General features: G+C 57.5%; 2 protein-coding genes across 6 annotated transcripts in view; one reads left to right on the top strand and one right to left on the bottom strand.

Annotated features, from left to right (window-relative positions):
- Positions 1–6,757: 6,757 nt before the first annotated feature.
- FADS3 (fatty acid desaturase 3) lies at positions 6,758–22,550 on the top strand. 2 transcript variants are annotated; one of them, XM_059069654.2, is made up of 12 exons: positions 6,758–7,191; positions 16,390–16,500; positions 16,996–17,193; positions 17,585–17,686; positions 17,820–17,942; positions 18,207–18,267; positions 18,866–18,942; positions 19,457–19,554; positions 19,924–20,020; positions 20,157–20,236; positions 20,421–20,546; positions 22,232–22,550. In XM_059069654.2, the coding sequence occupies exons 1-12, from the start codon at positions 6,985–6,987 to the stop codon at positions 22,281–22,283; spliced, it is 1,332 nt and encodes a 443-aa protein (XP_058925637.1). In that variant the 5' UTR covers positions 6,758–6,984; the 3' UTR covers positions 22,284–22,550. The 2 variants fall into 2 exon arrangements, with proteins under 2 accessions (XP_058925637.1, XP_066893564.1); XM_067037463.1 differs by lacking the exons at positions 20,421–20,546; positions 22,232–22,550 and adding an exon at positions 20,297–20,393 and having other exon boundaries at positions 6,788–7,191.
- FADS2 (fatty acid desaturase 2) overlaps positions 15,910–23,258 on the bottom strand; it is a 47,544-nt gene continuing 40,195 nt past the window's right edge. Inside the window, exons 13-15 of one of the 4 annotated variants that reach the window (XR_010841271.1) lie at positions 20,762–20,838; positions 18,235–18,444; positions 15,910–17,970 (exon numbers count right to left, since the gene is read on the bottom strand). Coding sequence is in view for 3 of the 4 variants with exons in the window: in XM_067037458.1 (XP_066893559.1) it covers positions 20,799–20,838 (40 nt within the window). In the remaining variant the exon portion in view is untranslated. Of the gene's footprint in view, positions 17,971–18,234; positions 18,445–18,554; positions 18,636–18,893; positions 18,981–20,761; positions 20,839–23,258 lie in introns of those variants that run through there. The other 3 variants (XM_067037458.1, XM_067037459.1, XM_067037457.1) reach the window with 3 other exon arrangements.

The following is a 23,258-nucleotide window of genomic DNA, read 5'->3' as shown; positions in this document are numbered from 1 at the left end:
TACCAGTCTCTTTCTGTCCTGGGTCAATCCTGGGTCAGCCAGGGGACAAGGCAGGATGAAGGTCTGGGCCCTGGAGCTGCCCATTCCTGCCCTGAGCTTCTGTGCTCCTGGTCCAGCCACACCCAGCGCCAAGGAGACAGCAGGCAACATTTCAGGCTACCTGGCAGAGGATCCCCACACCAGATGTGCTCGCCTGCCCCTGCAATAGCATTTCCTGTTGTCAGGCCCAGGTGGGACAAGGTGAGCAAACAGTAGCTGAGATGCCTGGGGGGTGCCTGTGACCCTTACACTCTGGCATCAGTATCTCCCAACAATACCTAATAGCTGAGCACTTACTGTGTCCCGGGGCTTAGTTCCAGGCCCTTCAATTGAACGAATTCACTTAATCCTCAGGTACAACCCTACGAGGTACTGTTTTCCTCATTTTGCAGATGAATCGACTGAGGCACCACGAGGTCATACAGGAAATGGTGGCCCCAGAATAGGAATAAATGAGCCCAGCTCCAGAGCCCACGGTATTAGCCAGCTTCCTAGACGTTTTATATTCACCACCTGCCACGTCCCGGATGCTGCATTAGGTCCTTCCCTGTTTTTCAGGGATGTAGAAAGAGGCTCACGCAGTGGCGGAGCAGGATTTTAATCTAGGGTTTTTTTTTTTTTGGTTTTTTTATTTTCGGTATGCGGGCCTCTCACTGTTGTGGCCTCTCCCGTTGCGGAGCACAGGCTCCGGACGCGCAGGCTCAGCGGCCATGGCTCACGGGCTTAGTTGCTCCGCGGCATGTGGGATCTTCCCGGACCAGGGCACGAACCCGTGTCTCCTGCATCGGCAGGCGGATTCTCAACCACTGCGCCACCAGGGAAGCCCTTAATCTAGGTTTGTTTCTCACTTTTACCCCGTGGGGGGTGCCCTCACCCCTGCTCTGCAGGCTTCTGGGGGTGGGTATGGGGGGAGCTCAGGGCTTTGGCTTTTGGAGTTGCGGGGGCGGGGGGGAGGTTAGCTCACATCAGCCACACAGTTGTTCCTCTTAAGTGAATTTTCTAGATAACCCACTCAGGTCTCTCTAAGTAGTGCCACACAGGTGGCCACCTCTTAAAAGCCAGCAGCATCCACAGTCACCGAGCCTGAGCCCAGCCCCACCCTGGCCTCACACATTGTGCTGCTGTGTCACATTTTACCGTGTGCCAAGCCTGTACTGATTTGGTCCTGCCAGGGTTGTGTACCTGGACAAGCCACTCCTCTCTAGGCTTCAGTTTTCTCATCTTTGAGTTGGGAATATCAGACTAAATGACCTTTGCAGCCCCACTCTTTCTCTTTTATTTTTCCATTTATTTTACTGTGGTGAAAACCCACAAATTTTACCATCTTAGCAATTTTTCGTCGTATAGTTCAGTAATGTCAAGTATATTTGCATTGTTGTGAAATAGATCTCCAACAGTATTTTATCTTGCAAATCTGAAACTGTGTACCCACTAAACAAATCCTCTCCCCCATCCCTAGCCACCACCATTCTATAAGTACTTTAGAGATTTTACATAAGTGAAATCATGCAGTTTTTGTCTTTTTATGACTGGCTTATTTTACTTAGCAAAATGTCCTCAAGGTTCATCTGTGTTGTAGCCTGAGACAGGATTTCCTTCCTTTTTAACGCTGAATAATATTCCACTGTAGTCACAGACCACATTTTGTGTATCCACCCTCTGTTGAAGGACATTTGGGATGCTTCTACCTCTTGGCTATTGTGAATAATGCTGCTATGAACGTGGAAGTACAGATATCTGTTTGAGACATTGCTTTCACTTCTTTTGGTTATTTAGAGGTGGGATTGCTGGATGATATAGTAGTTCTTTTTTTAAAAATTTATTATTATTTATTTATTTACTGTGGCTGCATTGGGTCTTCGTTGCTGTATGCAGGCTTTTCTCTAGTTGCGGCGAGTGGCGGCTACTCTTCGTTGCGGTGTGCGGGCTTCTCATCCTGGTGGCTTCTCTTGTGGAACACGGGCTCTAGGCGCGCGGGCTTCAGTAGTTGTGGCCCGCGGGCTCTAGAGCGCAGGCTTAGTAGTTGTGGCGCACGGGCTTAGTTGCTCCGTGGCATGTGGGATCTTCCCTGACCAGGGCTCAAACCCATGTCTCCTGCATTGGCAGGCGGATTCTTAACCACCGCGCCAGCAGGGAAGCCCCCATATAGTAGTTCTATTTTTAATTTTCTGAGGAAACTTCATACTGTCTTCCATAGCAGATGTACCATTTTACAATGCCACCAATAGTGTACAAGGGTTCCAATATCTCCATATCCTTGCCAACACTTGTTTCACTGGTGTTTTTTGATAATAGCCATCCTAATGGCTGTGTGATATCTTATTGTTTTTTAAAATTGAAGTATAGTTGAATTCCAATGTTGTGTTAATTACTGCTGTACAGCAAAGTGACTCATTTTTACATATATACACATTCTTGTTCATATTCTTTTCCATTATGGTTTATCACAGGATATTGAATATATTCAATAGTTCTCTGTGCTATACAGTAGGACCTTATCCTACTGTTGTTTATGCATTCTATATATACCAGTTTGCATCTACTAATCCCAGACTTTTCCACTCCTACCCTCTCCCACCCCTCGGCAACCACCAATCTATTCTCTATGTCCCTGACTTTGTTTCTGTTTTGTAGGTAGGTTCATTTGTGTCATATTTTAGATTCCACATATAAGTGATATCATATGGTATTTGTTTTTGTCTTTCTTACTTCACATAGCATGATAATTGCTAGTTGCATCCATGTTGCTGCAAATGGCAGTATTTTGTTCTTTTCTATGGCTAAGTAGTATTCCATTGTATATATGTACCACATCTTCTTTATCCATTCATCTGCCAGTGGATATTTAGGTTGTTTCCATGTCTTGGCTATTGTGAATAGTGCTGCTATGAACATAGGGGTGCATGTATCTTTTTTTTTTTCTTTTGTATAAAACACAGTCCCGGGCTTCCCTGATGGCACAGTGGTTGAGAGTTCACCTGCCGATGCAGGGGACACGGGTTCGTGCCCCAGTCCGGGAGGATCCCACATGCCGCAGAGCGGCTGGGCCCGTGAGCCATGGCCGCTGAGCCTGCGCGTCCGGAGCCTGTGCCCCGCAACAGGAGAGGCCACAACAGTGAGAGGCCCGCGTACCGCAAAAAAAAAAAAAAAAAAAGAAAAAAAAAAAAAGAAAAAAAACCACGGTCCCTACTATTTATTTATTTATTTATTTTTATAAATTTACTTATTTTATTTTATTTATTTTTGGCTGCTTTGGGTCTTTGTTGCTGTGTGCGGGCTTTCTCTAGTTGCGGTGAGCAGGGGCTACTCTTCATTGTGGTTCACGGGCTTCTTATTGCAGTGGCTTCCCTTGTTGCGGAGCACAGGCTCTAAGCGCGTGGGCTTCAGTAGTTGTGGCTCACGGGCTCCAGAGCACGGGGTCAGTAGTTGTGGCACACAGGCTTCAATGCTCCACTGCATGTGGGATCTTCCTGGACCAGGGCTCGAACCTGCATCCCCTGCATTGGCAGGCAGATTCTTAACCACTGCACCACCAGGGAAGTCCCACATGTATCTTTTAAAATTATAGTTTTTTCTGGATATATGCCCAGGAGTGGGATTGCTGGATCATATGGTAATTCTATTTTTAGTTTTCTGAGGAATCTCCATACTGTTTTCCACAGTGGCTGCACCAACTTACATTCCCACCAACAGTGTAGGAGTGTTCCCTTTTCTCCACACCCTCTCCAGCGTTTATTTGTAGATTTTTTTTTTTTTTGTAGACTTTTTAATCATGGCCATTCTGACTGGTGTGAGGTGGTACCTCATTGTAGTTTTTTGTTTTGTTTTGTTTTTTAAATTAATTAATGTATTTTTGGCTGTGCTGTGTCTCCGTTGTCGCGCGCGGGCTTTCTCTAGTTGCGGCGAGCGGGGGCTACTCTTCGTTGCGGTGCACGGGCTTATTATCATTGCGGTGGCTTCTCTTGTTGCGTAGCACGAGCTCTAGGCACACGGGCCTCAGTAGTTGTAGCGCGTGGGGTCTAGAGCACAGGCTCAGTAGTTGTGGCGCACAGGCTTAGTTGCTCCATGGCACGTGGGATCCTCCTAGACCAGGGCTCGAACCCGTGTCCCCTGCATTGAAAGGCGGATGCTTAACCACCATTCTTAGCCACCAGGGAAGCCCCCTTCACTGTTTGATTTGCATTTCTCTGAGATTAGTGATGTTGAGCATCTTTTCATGTGCCCATTGGCCATTTGTACACAGCCTCTTTTTTTTTTTTTTTTTTTTTTACTACGGGGAATTCTAAGGAGCGCTACTGTACCATCATAGTGATGCCTGCAGGGAGAGTCTTTCATGGCTGCTAGAGCTCTTGAATAATGAATAATAACTCTTCACTGAGGAGTTGTGTCTAGGGCCTAATAACCAAGCTCAAAAAGTGGTGAGCTTTAACTCAAAGCCAAATTGCAAAGCTCTGACTTGGGTCCACTTTGCGTGTCTGCTGGAGAACAAACCCCTGGGCTTTGTGACTGCTCTTTCTATTAGGCCCAGAGTTTTTCAGAAATTTGCCCGACTGGGCCACCGTCGCCCCTACGCGGCCTACACTAACATCATTTGGCCCCAGGACAGTGGCTGGTGGCACCGTAGGGGTGTGGAGACTTCAGTGTGTCCAAGAGGCTGTGTAGCAGCTCGTGGAGAAGCCCAGCAGGGGCTGGGACAGGGGCTCTCTTCAAACCTCATGTGCCCCCCCCCAAAAATGCTCCAGCTGGCCAGACTCTCCCTTGCCCTTTGGATACTTCCCCCTCCCCCTGCCTAAACCCAAAGCCCTGACAGTGGCCCCTTGGCAGCTCAGGAATGTCAAGTAGTCCCTCTCTCTTTCCAAGTAGCCTGAGGGGCCTCTCTGCCCTGATTGGGGTTTGGAGACAATGGAATCCCTAGTATCCCCAGGGCCCCTGACTCCAGGAAAGTTGCCAGCCCCACTGGTTTGAAGCCCAGAGAGGGAGGCTATGGAAGTCCCTAAGGCCTGCGGAGAAACGTGGGAAGCTGCTGGTTGGGCTCTGGGGAGGAGACATAGTTCGGGCTTTTAGCCACTCAACTCCAGGTGACAGGAGGGTTCAGCCGTCTGTCTCCCCCGTTGGGATGAAGTAGCTGGAGGCAATGGCCTGGCCCTGAGCCCTGTCCTTGCTTTACCTCGAAGGAGATCCTATGAGGGCCTTCATCTGCCTCATCTCTCTGGGGGCAGCTGGGGCAAGTGAAGGTTCTAACCCACTCGATTCCCCACTACCTCACATGAGCCGACACCAGGCTGGGGCCCAGGGAACGGGTCAGGTGTCAGCAACTGACCACTGATGGCTGCTGAAGACAGGGTGAGGGCCACGCCTCCTCCATCCTTGTGCCCATGTGTGAACGTGGTGGGGGCAGGGGCATCTGCCGTCACTTCCAGCCTTAGCTGCCAACCACATTCCTCGATCCCCACACATGCTCAGGGAGGGGGTTCGAGGATGCCTCAGTGGAGAGCGCTCAGACCAGGCCGCCACGGCTGTGCTGGTGACAAGGCCTTACTGGTTGTCCTGGCAACCGAATGCAGATGCTCCTGGTACCAAGGAGAACACACACGACCCCTCAAGCCCTCCTCTGGATCCTGCCCAACCTGTCCCACAAATACTCGTGACAATGATTTCCTACAAAGTGTTAAACGAAAATAAAATTTTAGCACATCAGAGAACTGTACTTAGGTTTCTCAAAGTGTGTTTCCCAAACCAAGACATCTGCCTCACCACATCAGCATCACCTGGGGACTTGTTAAAACACAATTCTCTGCCCCCACAGCAGACCTGCTGAGTCCCACTCTGGGGATGAGCCCAGCAGTCAGTGTCTTGACAGGCCCTCTGATGATTCTGACGTGCACTCAAGTTTGACACTTCCTGCCCTGTAGCATAACCTTAGCCTGATTTCATTCGGCGTTAGGTGTGAATTCTTAACTTTCAGGAACACGTACCTTTGCCTCAAAAAAACTACAAAGTGTAGGGGAGCAACCTACACTCTCAGAAGGAATTTAAGTAAAAAATAGGCAAGGGTACCTTACCGAGCAAGCCAGCCAGTAGAGCAACCACATCCTTGAATGACACACCCTTGAATGACAGCACCCCACTCCCCACTCTGGTGCCCCTCCCTGCTCCCCTTCTACCCCAATGGCCGTCCCGAGGCATCACCGACCCTGCAGCTCCCAAAGGCAGGAAGACCACCGACTTCCATAGATGGTCCGGGGGTGGGCGGGGGGTACGGCGGTCAGGCCAGTAACCTCAGCCCCGATGGAGGGGCCTCGCTGAGCCGATTCTGGGGACCCATGGTTTGAGAGCTGTTTACGGTCACCCCTAGGTAGTGTCCCCACCTCTGAGCGCTCAGCGTTTAACGTTCTAGGAGGCGCAGCGGGAAGCCCATTCTTCGCAGACTCTTGTTCTGGGCCCCACTGGGCGCGGACCGGACCCCCGAGGGCGCGGCGAACGCCGGCTGCGGGCTTTCCGTCCCTCCGGCCCCGCCCCGCCCCCGCCCCCGCCCTGCCGTGCGCTAGGCTGGCTGCGGACGGTGCCCCCCGCAGGCCAGGGTGTGGTGGCCTCGGAGCCCCGCGGGCGGGGCGCGCCAGCCTCGACACGGCCCTCCCCGCCAGCCCTGCCGGAGCGCGGCGCAGCCAATGGGGGCCAAGGCGCTGCGCCGGGATTGGGGCGGCCACGGGGCGGCGGCAGGGGCCGGGGTGCGGGGAGGGGCGAGGCGAGCGCTGTCAGCGCGATTATAAGGGAGTGAAAAGTTGCCGGCAGACAGGCCGGCGCACGCTCGTACGGCGGCCGCAGCGGCAGGGCGGGGTCGCGGAGCAGCGGGTGGCGGCGGAGGAGGTCTTTGAACGCGGCCTCGCTCCTCAAGGGGTCTCGCTCGGCGAGGTCCCGGCTTCGCGAGGACTTTTGCACGCAGCCATGGGCGGCGTCGGGGAGCCCGGAGGGGGACCTGCGCAGCTGGGGCCGCCGCTGCCCACCTTCCGCTGGGAGCAGATCCGCCCGCACAACCTGCCAGGCGACAAGTGGCTGGTCATCGAGCGTCGCGTCTACGACATCAGCCGCTGGGCACAGCGGCACCCGGGGGGCAGCCGCCTCATCGGCCACCACGGCGCCGAGGACGCCACGGTAAGGCCGCCCACCGCTGGCGGGGTAGAGCCCAGCGCTCGCTGGGGCCTGCTCGTGGGCACCGTGCCCTGCTCCTCCGGCGGGGCCTTAGCATCCTTCCTACTCTCGCTGACCTTTGACCTCCCGGCCGGGGACCCAGAGTTGGGATGCACTAGCCGGGGCCTGATGTGGAGTAGGGAGACCACGTCAGCATGGAGGACCCAGACGCCCGGCAGTGGACCAGGGCCGGGCTGGAGCAGATCTGTGCAGGAGGAAGGGGCTCTCAGAGGTGGGTGTGTCGTGGCGGAAAGCGCTGGCCCTTGGTGAGGGGGCTCCCTGATGCCCTGAGGTTCCTCCTCTCAGTGCTGGCTCTCCCAGACCAGGCTCCTCATGCTGAGCGAGCGCTTGCTGTATGCCAGAGGTAGGGCGGGTTCCCCAGGGGCTGGCAAGGTTGTGCCATCAGAGGCTGGAGGCTGGGCAGCAAAACTTGAGCGAGGCCTAGAGGTCTGTGGCTTTCCCAAGAGCTGCTGTAAATGGTTCTGAGGAGCCGTGACTCACCTCTCCTGGGCTAACAGCTGCATGTGGGAGAATTTTGCTAGTCAGGCTGGGTGGGCCTCTTTGGGAAGCACATTCACCCCAGGAACAGGCTGGCCCCTGTGGACCCCAGCTTCCCCTTTGCAGCCATGTTCAGACATGTTTTGGTCAAGGAGGAATGTGGCCTGTCCAGTGGGACCATCTGGCAGAGCAGCATCAGGATGAGACTCCTCACCAGCCCCTTTTCCCACAGTCCCCCATCTGGACAATAGGACTTGGGGCCATGACACTCTGTCCTTGACCATCCAAAATTCTAGGCTGGTCACGCCGGGTACCAGGAAGGTCTTCAAGATTCCAGGGGATGAATCCCTGACTGACGGAACTTTAGATAACAAAAGCGATTGCGTCCCGTCACGGGAGGGTCAGTGCCCCTGTTGCCAGAAACATCTGCGCGCTCTGCCCGCTGCCTTCTCCCGTGGCTTGGGCGACCTTCCCGGGACTCTTTTAGGGGAAAGAGTGTCTCTGCCTCACCTCCCCAGGAAGCTGAGAGGTTAGGGTCAGAAACCTCCTGAAACTCTAGAAGCTGATCAAGAAAGCCTTGTGGGAGGTGCTGAGCGGCCCGGTGGTGGCCATGGAGTTGGAGCTGACTGCGGGCCAGGGAGCGTGTGACCGTCGTTAGGCCTGTACATGTGCGAACGAGGCATGTGTTTGTGTGCGTGGTTATACGTGTGTGCGTTGCTGCCGGGGCGTGGGGGGTATGAGGTGCCACAGCCCCTCCCCCCTCAGCCTGGCTGAGCCCTGACCACCCCTCCAGGATGCTGGGGGGTGGCTACTCTGGCCTTTTTTCAACCTCTGACCTGTCGGACTGGATGGAGGCTGACCAGAGGAAGACGATGGAGAATATTTACGAATCGTTTTTTCCTGCTTGGTGCCCAGGTCTGTGCTGGGGGCCCTCCCGTGTGGGAACCCCATTTAGCTCTAGACCCTGAGACCCGCCCCCCCCTCCCCATGACAGTTTTCTCACTGATTCATCACCAGTAAGGTCTGTTTTCCCATTTCCATTAAAACACTCTGTCCGTTCCCTGGGGCCAGGTCCCGGCTCTGCCGTTGGAGGCTCTGAGGGACCTGGAGCCGGGCATGTCACTCCTCTGAACCTCAGTTTCCTCATCTGTAAAGTGGGGACAGCTGGGCCAGACAGTGAGCCGGCTGAGGGTGGGACTCTGTGCCTTCTCAACTCCGTGGCCCCGGAGCTGCCATGTACTTGTTCCCGGTCAGCGTATGTTGCCAGCTGATAAGTGTGAGTGTGCCCTGCAGACTGTAGAGTGCAGTGGGCAGCCATGGCATAGCCACCTCTTTGCTTGGTGACCTTGTCTGGTTCATTCACGGCTGTAACAGGACATGATGCTAGGCCATCTCTTAGCTTCCCCGAGGCCCCAAACACTGGGCTGGAGTTGCCAGAAATACCTGGTCTGTTCAGGCCAAAGGGGCTGTGAGGAGGCTGGGGTTGGGGGACCCCAGTCTTTGTCTGTGGTGGGCCCACAGGGCTGAGCAGGGATCACATCACCCCGATGCCCTGTGTGGTCCAGCCCAGAGCCCAGGCTCGCCATCCCCGGCGGCCCTGGAACACAGGTGGGGGTGGGGCGGCCATCTTGCCGGGCTCTGTTCCCGCAGCCACCTTTTAGCAGCCCCCGCTGCCCATCAGCTGTTCTCCTGTTCACGCCACAAAAGCCTTCCTGCCAGGAAATGCCCAGAGTTCCTGTGCCGTGAAGTCAGTCTGTGGCCATCCTGGGATACAAAGCCGGGTACCCTGGGGAGAGTGCTCTGGGCCTTTGGCCAGGTTTGTCTAAGAGTCATAGGCGGCCTGAGACTAGTGGAGCCAGCCACGGAGGGGTGAGGCCCAGCCGCTGCTGGTCATGAGTTTACCAGGGCTGGGCGCTGAGCACCTACTATGTGCCAGGCTCCGAATTCAGTGCTTGATTTATAGATTCTCCCTCTTTGAATCCTCACGATACCTCTATGGGGACAGGTACTGTTACTGCTATTTCCATTTTACAGATGAGAAAACAGACTCAGAGAGGCAAAGTGACTTGAAATTAAATGATGGGTCTGGGATTTGAATCCACAGCCCATGCTCTTAACCACCTGCTCCACTGCCACTTAGCTGTTTATTTCATTCATTCTTTCCTTCTTCAATTATCAAGTCATTAAATCCAACAGCAGATACGCAACGAGCATATCCTACGTGCCAAACCCCGTTCTAACCTCTGAAGATACAGCTGTGAACAAAAAGTGTGCTAGGAGGGACTTCCCTGGCAGTCTGGTGGTTAGGACTCCGCTTTAAGCTTTTCCGCTGCAGGGGGCACGGGTTCGATCCCTGGTCAGCGAACTAAGAATCCACATGCTGCGCAAAAAAAAAAAAAATTCTGCTGGGAGGATGTTCCTTGGCAGAGGGACCAGCTAGGGCAAAGGCTCAGAGGTGGGACTGTACTCCGTGCATTTAAGGAACAGCAAGGCTATCAGCTATCAGCGTGGCTGGAGCACAGCAGTGAGGAGAAGGGCAGGCAGTGGTGTGGTCCAGAGGTAGCCGGGGAAGCAAGACTTTTGTTTTATTCTAAGGGGAGTGTGAAGGACAGAGCAGGGAAGAAGCCAGGGGAATGTGATATACATTTAAACAGATCCCTAATGAGGAGGGGGCAGGCAGAGCCTCCTAGGAGAAGGGGGAGGCATTAAGAGAAGAGATGGTGGGGACCTGCCCTCCCCAGGGGAGGCCACTTGGAAGAGGTGGCCATTCACCTGGGCCCTGGCGTGCAGGTATGTCCAGGGCAGGGGGCAGGTGATGCTGTGGGCTCAGGCACACCAACGGGAACCGTTAGGATTTAGCTCGGTGTGGTCTTGAGAAAACAAACTTCAGAGGTAGTCCTAGCATTAGCCCACTTTGCAGATGAGGAGACTGAGGTTGAATATGGGTGATTTGAAGGGACCTTCTTGGAACCCTCAAAGGGCAGGGCCTTTGTCCTTGGGCTTGGAGGGTGGGGTTTGTGTCTGGGAGTTGGGGAGGGGCGGGTCTAGACAGATCTGAGGCTCGGGAGCGAGGTTGGGGCGGGAGACAGGGGCTGGCCAGGAACTCAGACGACCTGGCTCCAGAGCCAAGGAGGCCGTACTCTGCTTCCGCTTACCACACCAGCTGCCTTGAAAGCCGCCTAAGGGCCGCTGCCCGTGAAGTGTGACCTCTCTGGGCTCTGTGGGTGTTTTCTGCAATGTCCCCACCCACCCAGGCCCCTGGTGGGGTGAGAGGGGGATGGCATTGCCCTGGGGGAGGCGTCGGATCATATGGTGCTGGGCAGGAACTTGAGGAGCAGGGGTGGGGATGCTAGTATCCTAAGCACCCTGGCAGTCCCTCTGCATTTCCTCCCAAGGATGCCCAAGCAGCAGCCATGGGTTTCTCGGGAAACAGCAGCGGGAAAGAGCCAGGGCCCAGTGGTGGAGAGAGGACCCGGGGCCAGAGGGCCTGGCCACTTCAGGCCACCTCTGGGTCAGTGACACCTGTGAGGCCAAGGGTGCTGGATGGAGGAACCCCCCCACCACCACCACACCTGTCACCAGCGACACCAGGGGTGCTGGGGGCGCAGGGGCAATTTCCTGAGGACATCTGTCCTTGAGCTGGGCTCTGCTGCTCCAGGGGGAGTTGATGCTCATGTTCAGGGCTGTGTGCCCTTTGGCCTCAGTTTCCTCATCTATAAAATGGGGATACTGATAGTGCCTCCCCATTGGCCTCCTGTGAGGAGACCCAAGGAGAGGATGGGAAGGAGCATCTGACCTGGGCGTGAGATCCTGCTTTACCTTCCCACCCAGGAGAGGGAGGGAGGGAAGAAGAAATTCCTGGGTGTGTCCACCCCCCCATCCTCACAACCCACTGCTGCCTCCTGAGCCGAGGTTAAGAGGAGCAGACCCAGACCCACCTGAGTCCCCAGCAGCCCTGCTTCCTTCCCTGCTCTACCCCCTTCCTGATCTGGAACATTCCAGATTCTTTGGAGAAGTGACCAGAAATGCTCCCTGCCCCTACCTTATCTCTGGGGTGGAAGGAGGCTGCCAGCCCCTCCTGTTTCCTAGCTTCAGGCTGGCCAGGACAGGACCAGCAGGGCGCACCTCTACCCTCCTGCCTCAGGCCTGCGGGCCTGAATGTCACTGGACGCCAGGCCCCTTCTAAGTGTGCTCTGCCTGCACTGACTCAGTCCTCCCAGCAGCTGCACGAGATGGGTATTTGTGGTTCCTGATTTACTGACAAAATATAGGATGGAGAGGGGGTGCGACCTTGTCTGTGGCTCCAGGGCTCGGCTCCTAAGTGGCGGCTCAGATTCCATCCCCTGCAGGCTGGCTCCCGAGTCTCCCCACTCCCACTCTTAACCAGCTGCTACCTGGAGTCCAAGGCGGGGCTGGGGGCAGGGCAGGAGCCACTCTGAGGCTTCCAGGGACCGAAGCGAGGCTGGGTGGTAGCTGTGTCCTGGGAGAGCAGGGATATCACAGAAGATAGACCTGGATTCGAATCCAGCTCTACCACTACAAACTCTGACCTGGGCGGGCCAGAGCCTCTGTTCCCTCACAGGCAAAATAGGTCAGACCCCTGGCTTGTGAGCTCCTTGTCCACTTATTTACACCTGCCATCCTGCCTCTGCTCCGTGCAGGGCTCTGAGGCCACCGCTGTGAACAAGGGCCTGTCCCTACCAACCGCAGCTTATCTTTAGAGACATGGTTTTAATTCTAAAAGTTTCACCCAACTCTGTTCCAAGAACTAGTGAGAGGCCTCAATTGCCACCCCCATGGGGGAGGGTCACAGAGTTTGCATCTATGCCCCTGGGAGGACGTTTCCAGGCACATCAGGGGTGGGGCCCTGATGTTTCAGTACACTGAAACTTGCTCAGTGCAGCCCCAGAAACACCAGGACCACAATCCTGACCCCCACAGCCTGGTCTCAGAGCAGCCAGATCCTTGGCTACTCGGGATGGTGACCAGGCTCATGATGAGGGCCCCTTCCCCCCACCTAGGAGACCCACTGCCTCCCCTCTGACCAGGAGTGGCCACCCTGGGGCTACTGCCGAGTGGCCACAAGCACAGTTTTACAGTCAGACCAAGTTCCGGTCCAACCTCCATCAAATGGAGCTGTGTGACCTTGGGTAAGTGGCTCAACATCTCTGAGTCTTCTGCCCAGCTCCTGAATCCTTAAGCAGAGGCCAAAGAGGACTGAGTCACATGGCCCCCGCCAATGTTCCAGAAAAAGCTCTTTGCTGAGGTTTTGGTCTGCGGCCAGGGACCCACCTTGTTGGCACTTAGACCACAAGAAGCGTAGGGTCAGCAGTGCCCACCCAGCCCCAGGAACCCGAACTGCTATCCGAGGACCTGCCACAGCCCGGCAGATTCCCACCCACCAGCTGAAGGCTTGTCCACGAACTCTGGGATGTCCCTGCCCGGACCTGAGGGGGCTCACACCTTCCCTCCTCAGTGCAAAGGACATGCCTGGCTGGGGGTCCCTCGGGCAAGCCTGGCTCTGTCCTCCCTCGGGGCATTTCCAGGCCTGGCTTGGGTGAATCAAGACCAAGGGGAAGGAGTTGGGGAGGGAGAGCTGCTCCCACAGCTCCTCAGCATGGCCCTGGAGCATCTGGGGTCTGCCAGGCGCCAGGGTGGCCCCAGAACAGACACAGAGATCGTGAGAGAGCGGGGCTGGGAGAGAGGAAAGCCTGGGGCCGTAGCCACAGTACACACATCTGCTCTGTGAGCTTGTGTGTATGCCAGGCTGTGTCTGTCTGGGTGTTCTGCGGCCTCGCCTGTGCGCGTATTCCCAAGCGTGTCTGGGAGCCTTGGTGGGTCGGTGGTGGCGTCCACACGCGTGGAGGCTCATCCTTAAGGCACTGCACTTCCGTGACACGTGTGCACCTCTGGTGTCACACTCTTTGTGAGCAGGCCGTGTGCCTCTGTGTGCATGCGGGCTCTGTGTGCCACCAGGGGGGTTTCAAAGAAAACGAGAGGTAATCAGAGTCAACGCTCGTTCAGCCTTAAAAAGGAAGGAAATTCTGACATGCCACACATGGATGAACCCTGAAGACATTATGCTAAGTGACAAGTCAGTCGCAAAAGGACAAATACTGTATGTCTCCTCTTCTACGAGTCAATTCTTTTTCTCTTGGCCGCACCTCAAAGCAGGTGGGGTCTTAGTGCCCTGACCAGGGGTGGAACCCCCGTGCCTGCTGCAGTGGAAGCGCAGAGTCTTAACCACTGGACCGCCAAGGAAGTTTCTACGAGTCAATTCATAGAGACAGAAAGCAGCACGGTTTCCAGAGGCTGGGGGAGGTGGAAGCGGTGAGAGCTAGGGTTTCATGCGGACAGAGTTTCAATTGGGGAAGATGAAAAAGGTTGGGAGGTGGATGGCGGTGATGGTTGTCCGACAGTGTGGGTACACTTAATGCCACTGAACTGGACACTTCAAAATGGTGACGGTGGTCAATTTTATGTGTGTTTGGCTATCATTAAAAAGAATAAAACCCTTAATGCTCTATAGTCCAGAGCCCGAAAGGCCCTGGGGGCGCGCCCCTTTGATTTGCCCCCTGGATTTGCCTAGTTCCAGGCAGGAGAACAGACTCGCTCAAGGTCACGGTAAGCGGGGTCAACCAAGCACAGGAGCGGCCTTCCTCTTAGCTCCCCTGCCAGTGCCACGTGTCCTGCTCCCCAGTAGGCCAGCGCCCTGGCAGCTTCCTATGGGGCCAGCCGCCCCTCGCCCCCCCAGGGGTGCTGCCTCTCCATCAAGGCTCTTGCCTGGTGAGGGTGAGGTCTGTACCTATCCAAGCCCTTCCCCTGTTATGAGCTCCAGGGAGGGGCCCCAAGTCAGTCTTCCCAAGGGCCTAGGTTATCCCAGAAGCTACATCCTCTGGGCCCCCGGGTCCTCAGACTGCCCTGGGCCAGTAAGAGAGCAGGCAGCAAGAAAGGGGACCCCTTGGGTGAATCCCACAGGGGTGGCCTTTAGATGGGAGCTGGAGGGGGGCCTGAGGTGTTTCTGTCCCCGGGGATGGGACAGTGTGGGATGTGCTGAACTGAGTACAGGGACCCTGCTGTTTTAACACCCACCAGGCACTGCTAGGCTCATTAGCAGCCAGCAGTCACCTTCCCCGGCCCAAGGGGACCCGCCACTACTCCAGGCACTGCTTCCACAGTTCAGGCTGCTGGCCGGCTGGGGGTTGGCTTCCTCAGAGAGAGACTCTGAAAGCGCAAAGATAAAAATTGGTTGAAGAGCTGTGAACAACAGTGAGCCAATGACACCAGGGCTAGATCAGGAAGACTGAGTGAGCCCCAAGCGTGAAGTTCAAGTTTACTCACACTTCAGAACTGCCGTGCTAGAGGTGGGGTCACTTCCTGACCGGTCCCTTTCCACAGCCCGTATCTTTCCTGGGGTCGCTCTCTTCCTCCAACCCCTTCTCCTGCTTTGCACCCCGCCCCCATTACAGAGAATCACAGGAATGTTCGATTGTTTATTTAACTTACTGTTTAAAAATCTTATATTTTCCACTCCTGCTTTTAAAATCAAATGAGTTTAACTGAGCATCCTTGGGCTATGGGGTCCTCGACTGATTTTTTTTCTCCCGGTGGCCCAGTGGTCGTCAGTTACAAGTTTCCTCACCCACATTTTACCCACTGCCTGTGTTTGTGAAAGCTGATTAATCTGACGTTTGTGACCCAGGAGAAAAGCATATGATTTCAAGAAAGCTTTCCAGTGATCTTTTTAGAAAAGTCAGACCCTTTCAGGAAAGGAATCAGAGTCTTCCAGGGAGAACTTTCTGTGAATCCTGATTTTTTTTTTTTAATTAGTTAATTAATTAATTAATTTTTGGCTGCGTTGGGTCTTTGTTGCTGCACCCGGGCTTTCTCTAGTTGCGGTGAGTGGGGGCTCCTCTTCGTTGAGGTGCGTGGGCTTCTCACCGCGGTGGCTTCTCTTGTTGCGGAGCACAGGCTCTAGGTGTGCGGGCTTCAGCAGTTGTGGTTTGTTGGCTCTAGAGCGCAGGCTCAGTAGTTGTGGTGCACGGGCTTAGTTGCTCCGTGGCACGTGGGATCTTCCCAGACCAGGGCTCGAACCTGTGTCCCCTGCATTGGCAGGCGGATTCTTAAGCACTGCGCCACCAGGGAAGTCCCAATCCAGACTTTAAAAAAATATATTTATTTATTGTGGCTGCGCCGGGTCTTAGTTGCGGCACACGGGCTCTTAGTTGCGCCATGCATGTGGGATCTAGTTCCTCCAACCAGGGATCGATCCCGGGCCCCCTGCATTGGGAGCACAGAGTCTTACCCACTGGACCACCAGGGAAGTCCCCTGTAAATCCAGATTTTAAAATACCCAACCAAATTTGGGGAAGGGCCCCATGGTGGCGTGAAACAGCTGGAGACTGTCCGGCGAGGGATGTCCGTTGGGGCCCCCAAGGCCTGGGGAGGACCAGGGAGGGCTCACAGGCAAGGCTGACCCATGTGGTCCTATTTCTGTGGCTGCTGAAAAACCAGCTGCCTGCCTGCCTGCCTGCCTGCCTGTCTGTCTGTCTGTCTGTCTGCTCTGCCCTTCCGTCAACAGCCCTTCCACCTTGTCTCTGCCTGCTGCCTCTGGGTGCTACTCCAGCGGTCTGTCTGTCCACCTGACTGTCTACTCTCCTTCAGGATGCCTTCCACGCCTTCCACCAGGACCTCAATTTTGTGCGCAAGTTCCTGCAGCCCCTGCTGATTGGAGAGCTGGCCCCGGAGGAGCCCAGCCAGGATGGACCCCAGAATGTGAGCAGGTCCCTGGTGGAGGCTAAGCCCCGAGTCGGGGGCTGGAGGGGCTGGAGGGCATTGCCAGTGGCAGCTTCATTCGAATTATCCCAAGGGGCCCTGGGGCCAAGGCTGGGTCTGCCATCCCTTCCTGGGCAGACAGGGGTAGGCAGACCTGTGGGGACACCTGCGCCAGCGTTTGCTGGGGTACCCCAGGCAAGCCCCTTCCCTGCTCTGGGCCCTGCATCCCCATCTATGACAAGGATTTTGATGAGCTGCACTCTCGGGGTTTTCCCTGCTTCTCAGGTACCCCACACCTTTTGTGGGTGGAGGAGGAGCCTCTGCCGCCAGCCAGCAGCCCAGCTCACACCCCAGGCTGGGCACTCTTGTCCCTCCATCCCCTTCGGCCACAGACCCACTGGGTCTGACACCGGGAGGAGTGGCTGCTGGGAGGTTTCCAGGGACGCCTGGGGCCTCCCTCGCTTCCTCGGCTGACCAGCCGTCCCGCTGTGGCAGGCCCAGCTGATCGAGGACTTCCGAGCCCTGCGCCAGGCGGTCGAGGACATGAAGCTGTTTGAGGCCAAGCCCACCTTCTTCGCTTTCCTGCTGGGCCACATCCTGGCCATGGAGCTGCTCGCCTGGCTCATCATCTACCTCCTGGGCCCCGGCTGGCTGCCCAGCTCCCTCGCTGCCCTCATCCTGGCCGTCTCCCAGGTGACCCCAGCACTATCTTGCAGCCACCTAAACTGACCAACAGACACAGGGCCTGGCACACATGGACACTCAGGACATATCTGCTGAATGAATGAATGAATGGCCAGTCCCATGAGTGTGTACCTGTGGGTCAAGCTGCAGTTTACATATGCGAAGGAAGCTCTTTACTCAATAAGCCCAGAGGGAGCCCACGGCTGAGAGCTGGACGGCTGCCGCCTACAGCTCCATGACAGACCCGCAGCCCCTGGACCTCCTGAGGAAACTGGCCTACTAGGCTCTAGAGTGGAGTGCCAGCTTTGGGGGTGCCTTGCGAGCTGGGAGGGCTGGCCGGGGCCCAGGGCTGGGCCCCAGGCGGCTCCCTGCCTCGGCTCCTGACCCTGCGTCTCCCCAGGCCCAGAGCTGGTGTCTGCAGCATGACCTGGGCCACACCTCCATCTTCAGGAAGTCCCGGTGGAACCATGTGGCCCAGCAGTTTGTGATGGGGCAGCTGAAGGTGAGGCTGTGGGCGGGTGGTGGGCAGCTCGGGGCTTCGTTGGGGGGGCCACACTGGGTCTGCGCAAGTGTGTGGTTGCCATGGAGAGGGGGGCACGGCCTGGCCCCACTCCTGAGAGCCCCCTCCCCTGCAGGGCTTCTCTGCCCACTGGTGGAACTTCCGCCACTTCCAGCACCACGCCAAGCCCAACATCTTCCACAAGGACCCGGATGTGACCGTGGCGCCCGTCTTCCTTCTGGGGGAGTCATCCGTCGAGGTGCATGGGGGACACGCTCGGGCTGGGCCTGCGGCACAGGGGAACTGGTAGTCCGTGAACCCCCTGCTGTGGCCCAGCCCCTGACCCAGCCCCCGACAGTAGTTCCAGGCTGAGCCCCTGCTCTGGGGGTACCCCTTCCCCCTTTCCCAGTTGGCTAGAATCCAGAGCTGCCTTGGCCCCTGGTTCCCGGCCGGCCCCCTGACCCTGACTGGGACAAGGGGGGCCTGGAGAGCCACCCTCCCCAACGGCGGCCTGTCCCCACAGTACGGCAAGAAGAAGCGCAGATACTTACCCTACAACCATCAGCACCTGTACTTCTTCCTGAGTGAGTGTCCGCTTGTCCCCCTGGGGGTGGGGGCCATGCTGGGGCCTGCACGGTCCACCTGACGGCTTCCAGCCTCCTCAGCACGGCACCTCCAGGTCTCTCCCGGCCTCTCTCTGGTCGCCCGAGCCTGCAGCATCGCCAGGCCTTTGCCCCAGCCCTTCCCTCTGCCTGGGGTACCTTCCGGCAGAAGGGAGCAACCACAGCCTTACCTGGAGCTTTCAGAGTTCCTTCCTACCCTCACCTCAGGGCGATCCAGAGCTCTAGGGCAGTCGTTGGGGCAACAAGGTGAGGATTAAAGGGCGCGCGGATGTGTAAGGCTGCTGCCGACCTGCTGAAGAGGCACAGGAGGCGGCCGGGCGAGCAGCAGCCTGGAGAGGCGCAGACACGGAGGGAATGAGCGAGGACCAGGCCTTGTGGGTGATGCGGGCTCATCCCAGCAGGATGGGACCGGCACCAAGCGCCGCTGGCGTTCCCGGAGGAACAGCGCCCCTCCCCCATCCCTGCGCCCCGCCCCGCCCCTGAGCCCTCACGCCCCGCCCCCATCCCTGCGCCCCGCCCCGCCCCTGAGCCCTCTCACGCCCCTCGCCCCTCCTTGCAGTCGGCCCGCCGCTGCTCACCCTGGTGAACTTCGAGGTGGAAAACCTGGCGTACATGCTGGTGTGCATGCAGTGGACGGTGAGTGGGGGCCCTGCCCGGCTCCCCTGGGCGCACAGCTGTGGTGGCAGGAGGTGGGGCGTCAGGGGGCAGCCCCTCTCAACCCACGCAAACAGGTGTGCTTGTGATGGTGCGGTAGGCGTGTGCACCCGCGCAGGGGGAGTGCGTGTGCGCCTGTGTGTGGCTGCAGGGGGAGAGGGGGGCGTATGCACGGGGCGCGCTGTGGGTCTCTCACGGTGGGGTGTCCTCCCTGGGACTAGGGATCCACTGGGCCCCTTCTGCCAGGCATTTGTCGTCCCGGGCAAGGCTTCCCTCAGCCCGCACCCCTGCACAGCACCTTCACCTCCGTGGTCAGCCCTCTGAGGCTGGCAGGGTAAGGATCCTACCCACTTACTTGGCTGAGACACCCAGGCCCAGAGAGGGGCGGTGACGTGCCCGTCCGAGGCACGTGAGGCACATCAAGCCGAAGGTGGACGACCCAGCTCCCCTTCCCGGCTGCCTCGAGGCCTCTGCCCTCCTCCTCCCTCCTCTACAGGACTTGCTCTGGGCTGCCAGCTTCTACGCCCGCTTCCTCTTGTCCTACATTCCCTTCTACGGTGTTCCTGGGGCGCTGTTCCTCTTTGTGGCCGTCAGGTATGGCCAGGTTTGGCATGGCGGGGTGTGGGGAGCCCACACACAGGCGGCAGGGGCCCCTGACCACAGCCCTCCATGTCCCCATGTGCAGAATGGGGACACTGCTGTCTCCCTGGGTTGCGGAGTGGCAAGATCCTGGGGGTGGCAGGCCTCAGGGAGGCGGCCTGGCTCACAAGCGGCCCCCGGGGGTGTCCCCCATCTTGAGTAGGGCAACTCTGGTTCAGCCTGGCAATGGCCCCTGCACCACTCAGCTGCTTTAAACACTAGCGGGGAGGGGTTGCCGCAACCCCGTAGTACAGATGGGGAAGCGGAGGCCCAGGTCTGAGTGGCCAGCTGGACATGGGGTAGTGCCTGAGCCTCCCCTCACAGGGTCCTGGAGAGCCACTGGTTCGTGTGGATCACACAGATGAACCACATCCCCAAGGAGATCGGCCACGAGAAGCACCGGGACTGGGCCAGCTCTCAGGTGGGCAGCAGAGGCGGGGGCCATCCTGGGGGTGGGGGTGGGGTCCCGGCGGAGAGGCATGGGGGCGCTGATGGGGCTGCCACGGGGGCGGGCTCCGTGCCAGCCCCCTCACTTGTGCCCCGCCCGCTCCTGGCAGCTGGCAGCCACCTGCAACGTGGAGCCCTCTCTCTTCCTTGACTGGTTCAGCGGACACCTCAACTTCCAGATCGAGCACCAGTGAGCGCGGGCCCCGGGGGCCCACGGGGGTGGGAGTGAGGCCTGAGCCTCTCTGTCCAGTCTTCCCCCAGGGAGGCCGAGACGTGAGCCCTGGATTTCCTGGAGGGCCCGGGAGAGGTGGTGAGCGGGGCCCGGGGGGTGATGGGTGGGCGGGGCTGCCAGCACACGCTCTCCCCACCCCCAGCCTCTTCCCCACGATGCCAAGGCACAACTACCGCAGGGTGGCCCCGCTGGTCAAGGCCCTGTGCGCCAAGCACGGCCTCAGCTACGAGGTGAAGCCCTTCCTCACCGCCCTGGTGGACATCATCGGGTAAGGGTTCTCTGCTCACGGTGGCTCCCTGGGGGCCCCTGCCCACCCTCGGCCTGCTCAGCCCTGTCCTGAGCACCCACCTGGCTCTCTGAGCTCACGTGGGCTCCTCTGTAGAAGCTGGCATCCAAGGCCTTTCCGATCAGCCTTTCTGCCCTCAGCCCGTGACCTCCCTTCCCAGTGTCCGCCCACGTAGCCAGGGTTTAGGGAGCACCTACCATAGGCCCAGGCCCTGTCCTTGGTGCTACAGATACATCAGTGAGCAAAACAGGCTGACATCCCTGCCTTCCTGGAGCTGACATGCGAGAGGGGGAAACAGAAAAAAAGGCAGTTAAAATAAGTAAATTACAGAAAATGTGAGAAGGGGAGAAGTGCTTCAGCAAAAACCAGAACAAAACCACAAAACCTGAGGGTGGGGGCAGGAGAGGGACTGGGTGATGCCAGTCAGGGTTGCAATTTTTAGTGGGGTGGCACGGTGGGTGGTATTAAGAAGGCAATGTGTGAGCAAGACGGGGAGGAGGGGAGAGGACTGGCCACGGAGACGTCTAGGGGAAGAAGATTTGAGGCAAGGGAATAGCCGTGCAAAGGCCCTGAGGCAGGAGTGTGCTAGGGGTGTGGAAGAGTTGCTGAGGGGAGGAGGGGCGCGGTTTTGGAAAGGTGCTCTGACTGTGGGAATGTATTGATGGGGCAGAAAGAGCAGAGTGGGGGTTCCTGCAGCTGTCCAGGGATGACATGGCTTGGCCCTGATGGTAGCCTTGGCAGTGGGGAACAGAGGCCGGATTCTCAGCCAGAGCTCTTCCACCTCTGTGCCTTAGCACATGCTGTTCCCTTTACTTGGATGCCCTTCCTTCTATACTGGTGTTGGAACACCTACTTCTCCATTTTTAAAAAATTTAATTCATTAATTTTTGGCTGTGTTGGGTCTTTGTTGCTGCACATGGGCTTCCTCTAGTTGCGGTGAGCGGGGGCTACTCTTCGTTGCAGTGTGCGGGCTTCTCATTGTGGTGGCTTCTGTTGTTGTGATCACGGGCTCTAGGTGCGTGGTCTTCAGTAGTCATGGCTTGCGGGCTCTAGAGCGCAGGCTCAGTAGTTATGGCACACTGGCTTAGTTGCTCGCGGCATGTGGGATCTGCCTGGACCAGGGCTCAAACCCATGTCCCCTGCATTGGCAGGCGGATTCTTAACCACTGCGCCACCAGGGAAGTCCCGCCTACTTCTCCTTCATGGCCCTCCCCAGCCCAATCCTTGGGGCCCCTGCCACTTGGCACGGCCCCTTTAGGACACCTGGCACAGGGTTTCCTAGCAAGTTCTTGATGTTTCTGGTTCCTCTGCCTGACGTCAGGCTCCTGGTGGGCAGATTCCAAGCCTTACAAATCTCTGGGTCGCGGGGCTCAGCAGGAGGAAGCAACAGAGAGAGCTGGGTGAAGGAGAGACAGGCCCACCCTGGTTTCTGCCTGGACTTGGCCTTGGCTGCCCTCCTCCCGACTCAAGGCCTAGGTCCCGCTCCAGTTAATGAGAGTGTAGCCTCCTCTCCCAATCCTCCCCTCCAGCCCCACCCAGCGGCCTGCCCCAGGGGACAGGGACTCACCGGGGAACGGGGACATCTCTACTCACACTCATCATCGTGGGGGGAGGGGGTTAATATTTGCACTTGAGTCCCTTACCTCTTCCTGCCCCCCTCCTCCCAGGTCCCTGAAGAAGTCTGGCAACATGTGGCTGGAAGCCTACCTCCACCAGTGAAGGCAGCAGCACCCAGGGCCCCAGCGCCACCCAGACGGGCTCCCCCCCCCCCCGCCCCCACCTTGCCCTGCCTCAGCCTGAGGACCCAGCCCGCCGTCCTGGGCCCCCTCCCCGCCTGCTCCACAACCCTCAGGCCATGGCTCTAGACCCCACGGGACCAGGCCTGGGGGCATGGTATATAAAGCCACACGGTGAGCATGGCATGTTTTCCTAGCGCAAAAATTTAGGGAAAAAGGTTATTTTTATATAAAAACAAACCCAGATACATCATGGAGTAGAGTATTGAATTTGCATGAATTTTGGAGCTGGAGTTCAGATCCTTGGGCCATCAGGGCCTTGGTGGGGCGAGGGGGTAGTGGTGGATGGTGGCTTTCCGAGTTCCCCTCCACTCAGGGTCAGGGAGCTGGCATCTGCCTTGGGCTCAGATCAGCTGAGGGCCTGGTCCCCTCCTGTTCTTCACCCACTCACCAGCAACCCTGGCAGATCACGCTGGGCTCACCTCACTTTACTCCTTTGCACAGTGGCACAGGGGCTGGTGGCAGACGAGGGCTCAGGGCTGAGCGCCCTGTCTGCAGGCGCCCCCGGGGGGGCACAAGAGGCACCCCTGTCCTGGATCTGCACTGGCTTCTTGCAGCCTCAGCCTCAGTGCTGAGGGGCCTCAGAGGACCACGGGCAGTGGGCCCCCTGCTGATCTCCGACCCCCCCCCCCCCACACACTTGGCATCACACCTGTGGACGTGCAGGTGACCACGCTCAGTGGCCTACAGGAGGTGATCCGGATCCCCCCCGTGCCTTCCCGGGGCCAGGGGCTTGCCTGCAGTGAACCGTTCAGGCGGGACCCCTGGGAAGGGGCCGTTTCCGTCCCTAGAGTCTGAGAGCACAGCGCTGCCCTTCGCTAATAAGCCATGGGCTCCTCATCGGGAAGATGGGTGTGGTTGGCCTGGGCCTGTGGTGTTTGGACACTTCTGGGGAGGG

The sequence above is a fragment of the Kogia breviceps genome, chromosome 7 (genome assembly GCF_026419965.1).
Source record: "Kogia breviceps isolate mKogBre1 chromosome 7, mKogBre1 haplotype 1, whole genome shotgun sequence".
NCBI classification, from domain to species: Eukaryota; Metazoa; Chordata; class Mammalia; order Artiodactyla; family Physeteridae; genus Kogia; species Kogia breviceps.
This window is presented reverse-complemented; position numbering and strand designations above follow the sequence as displayed.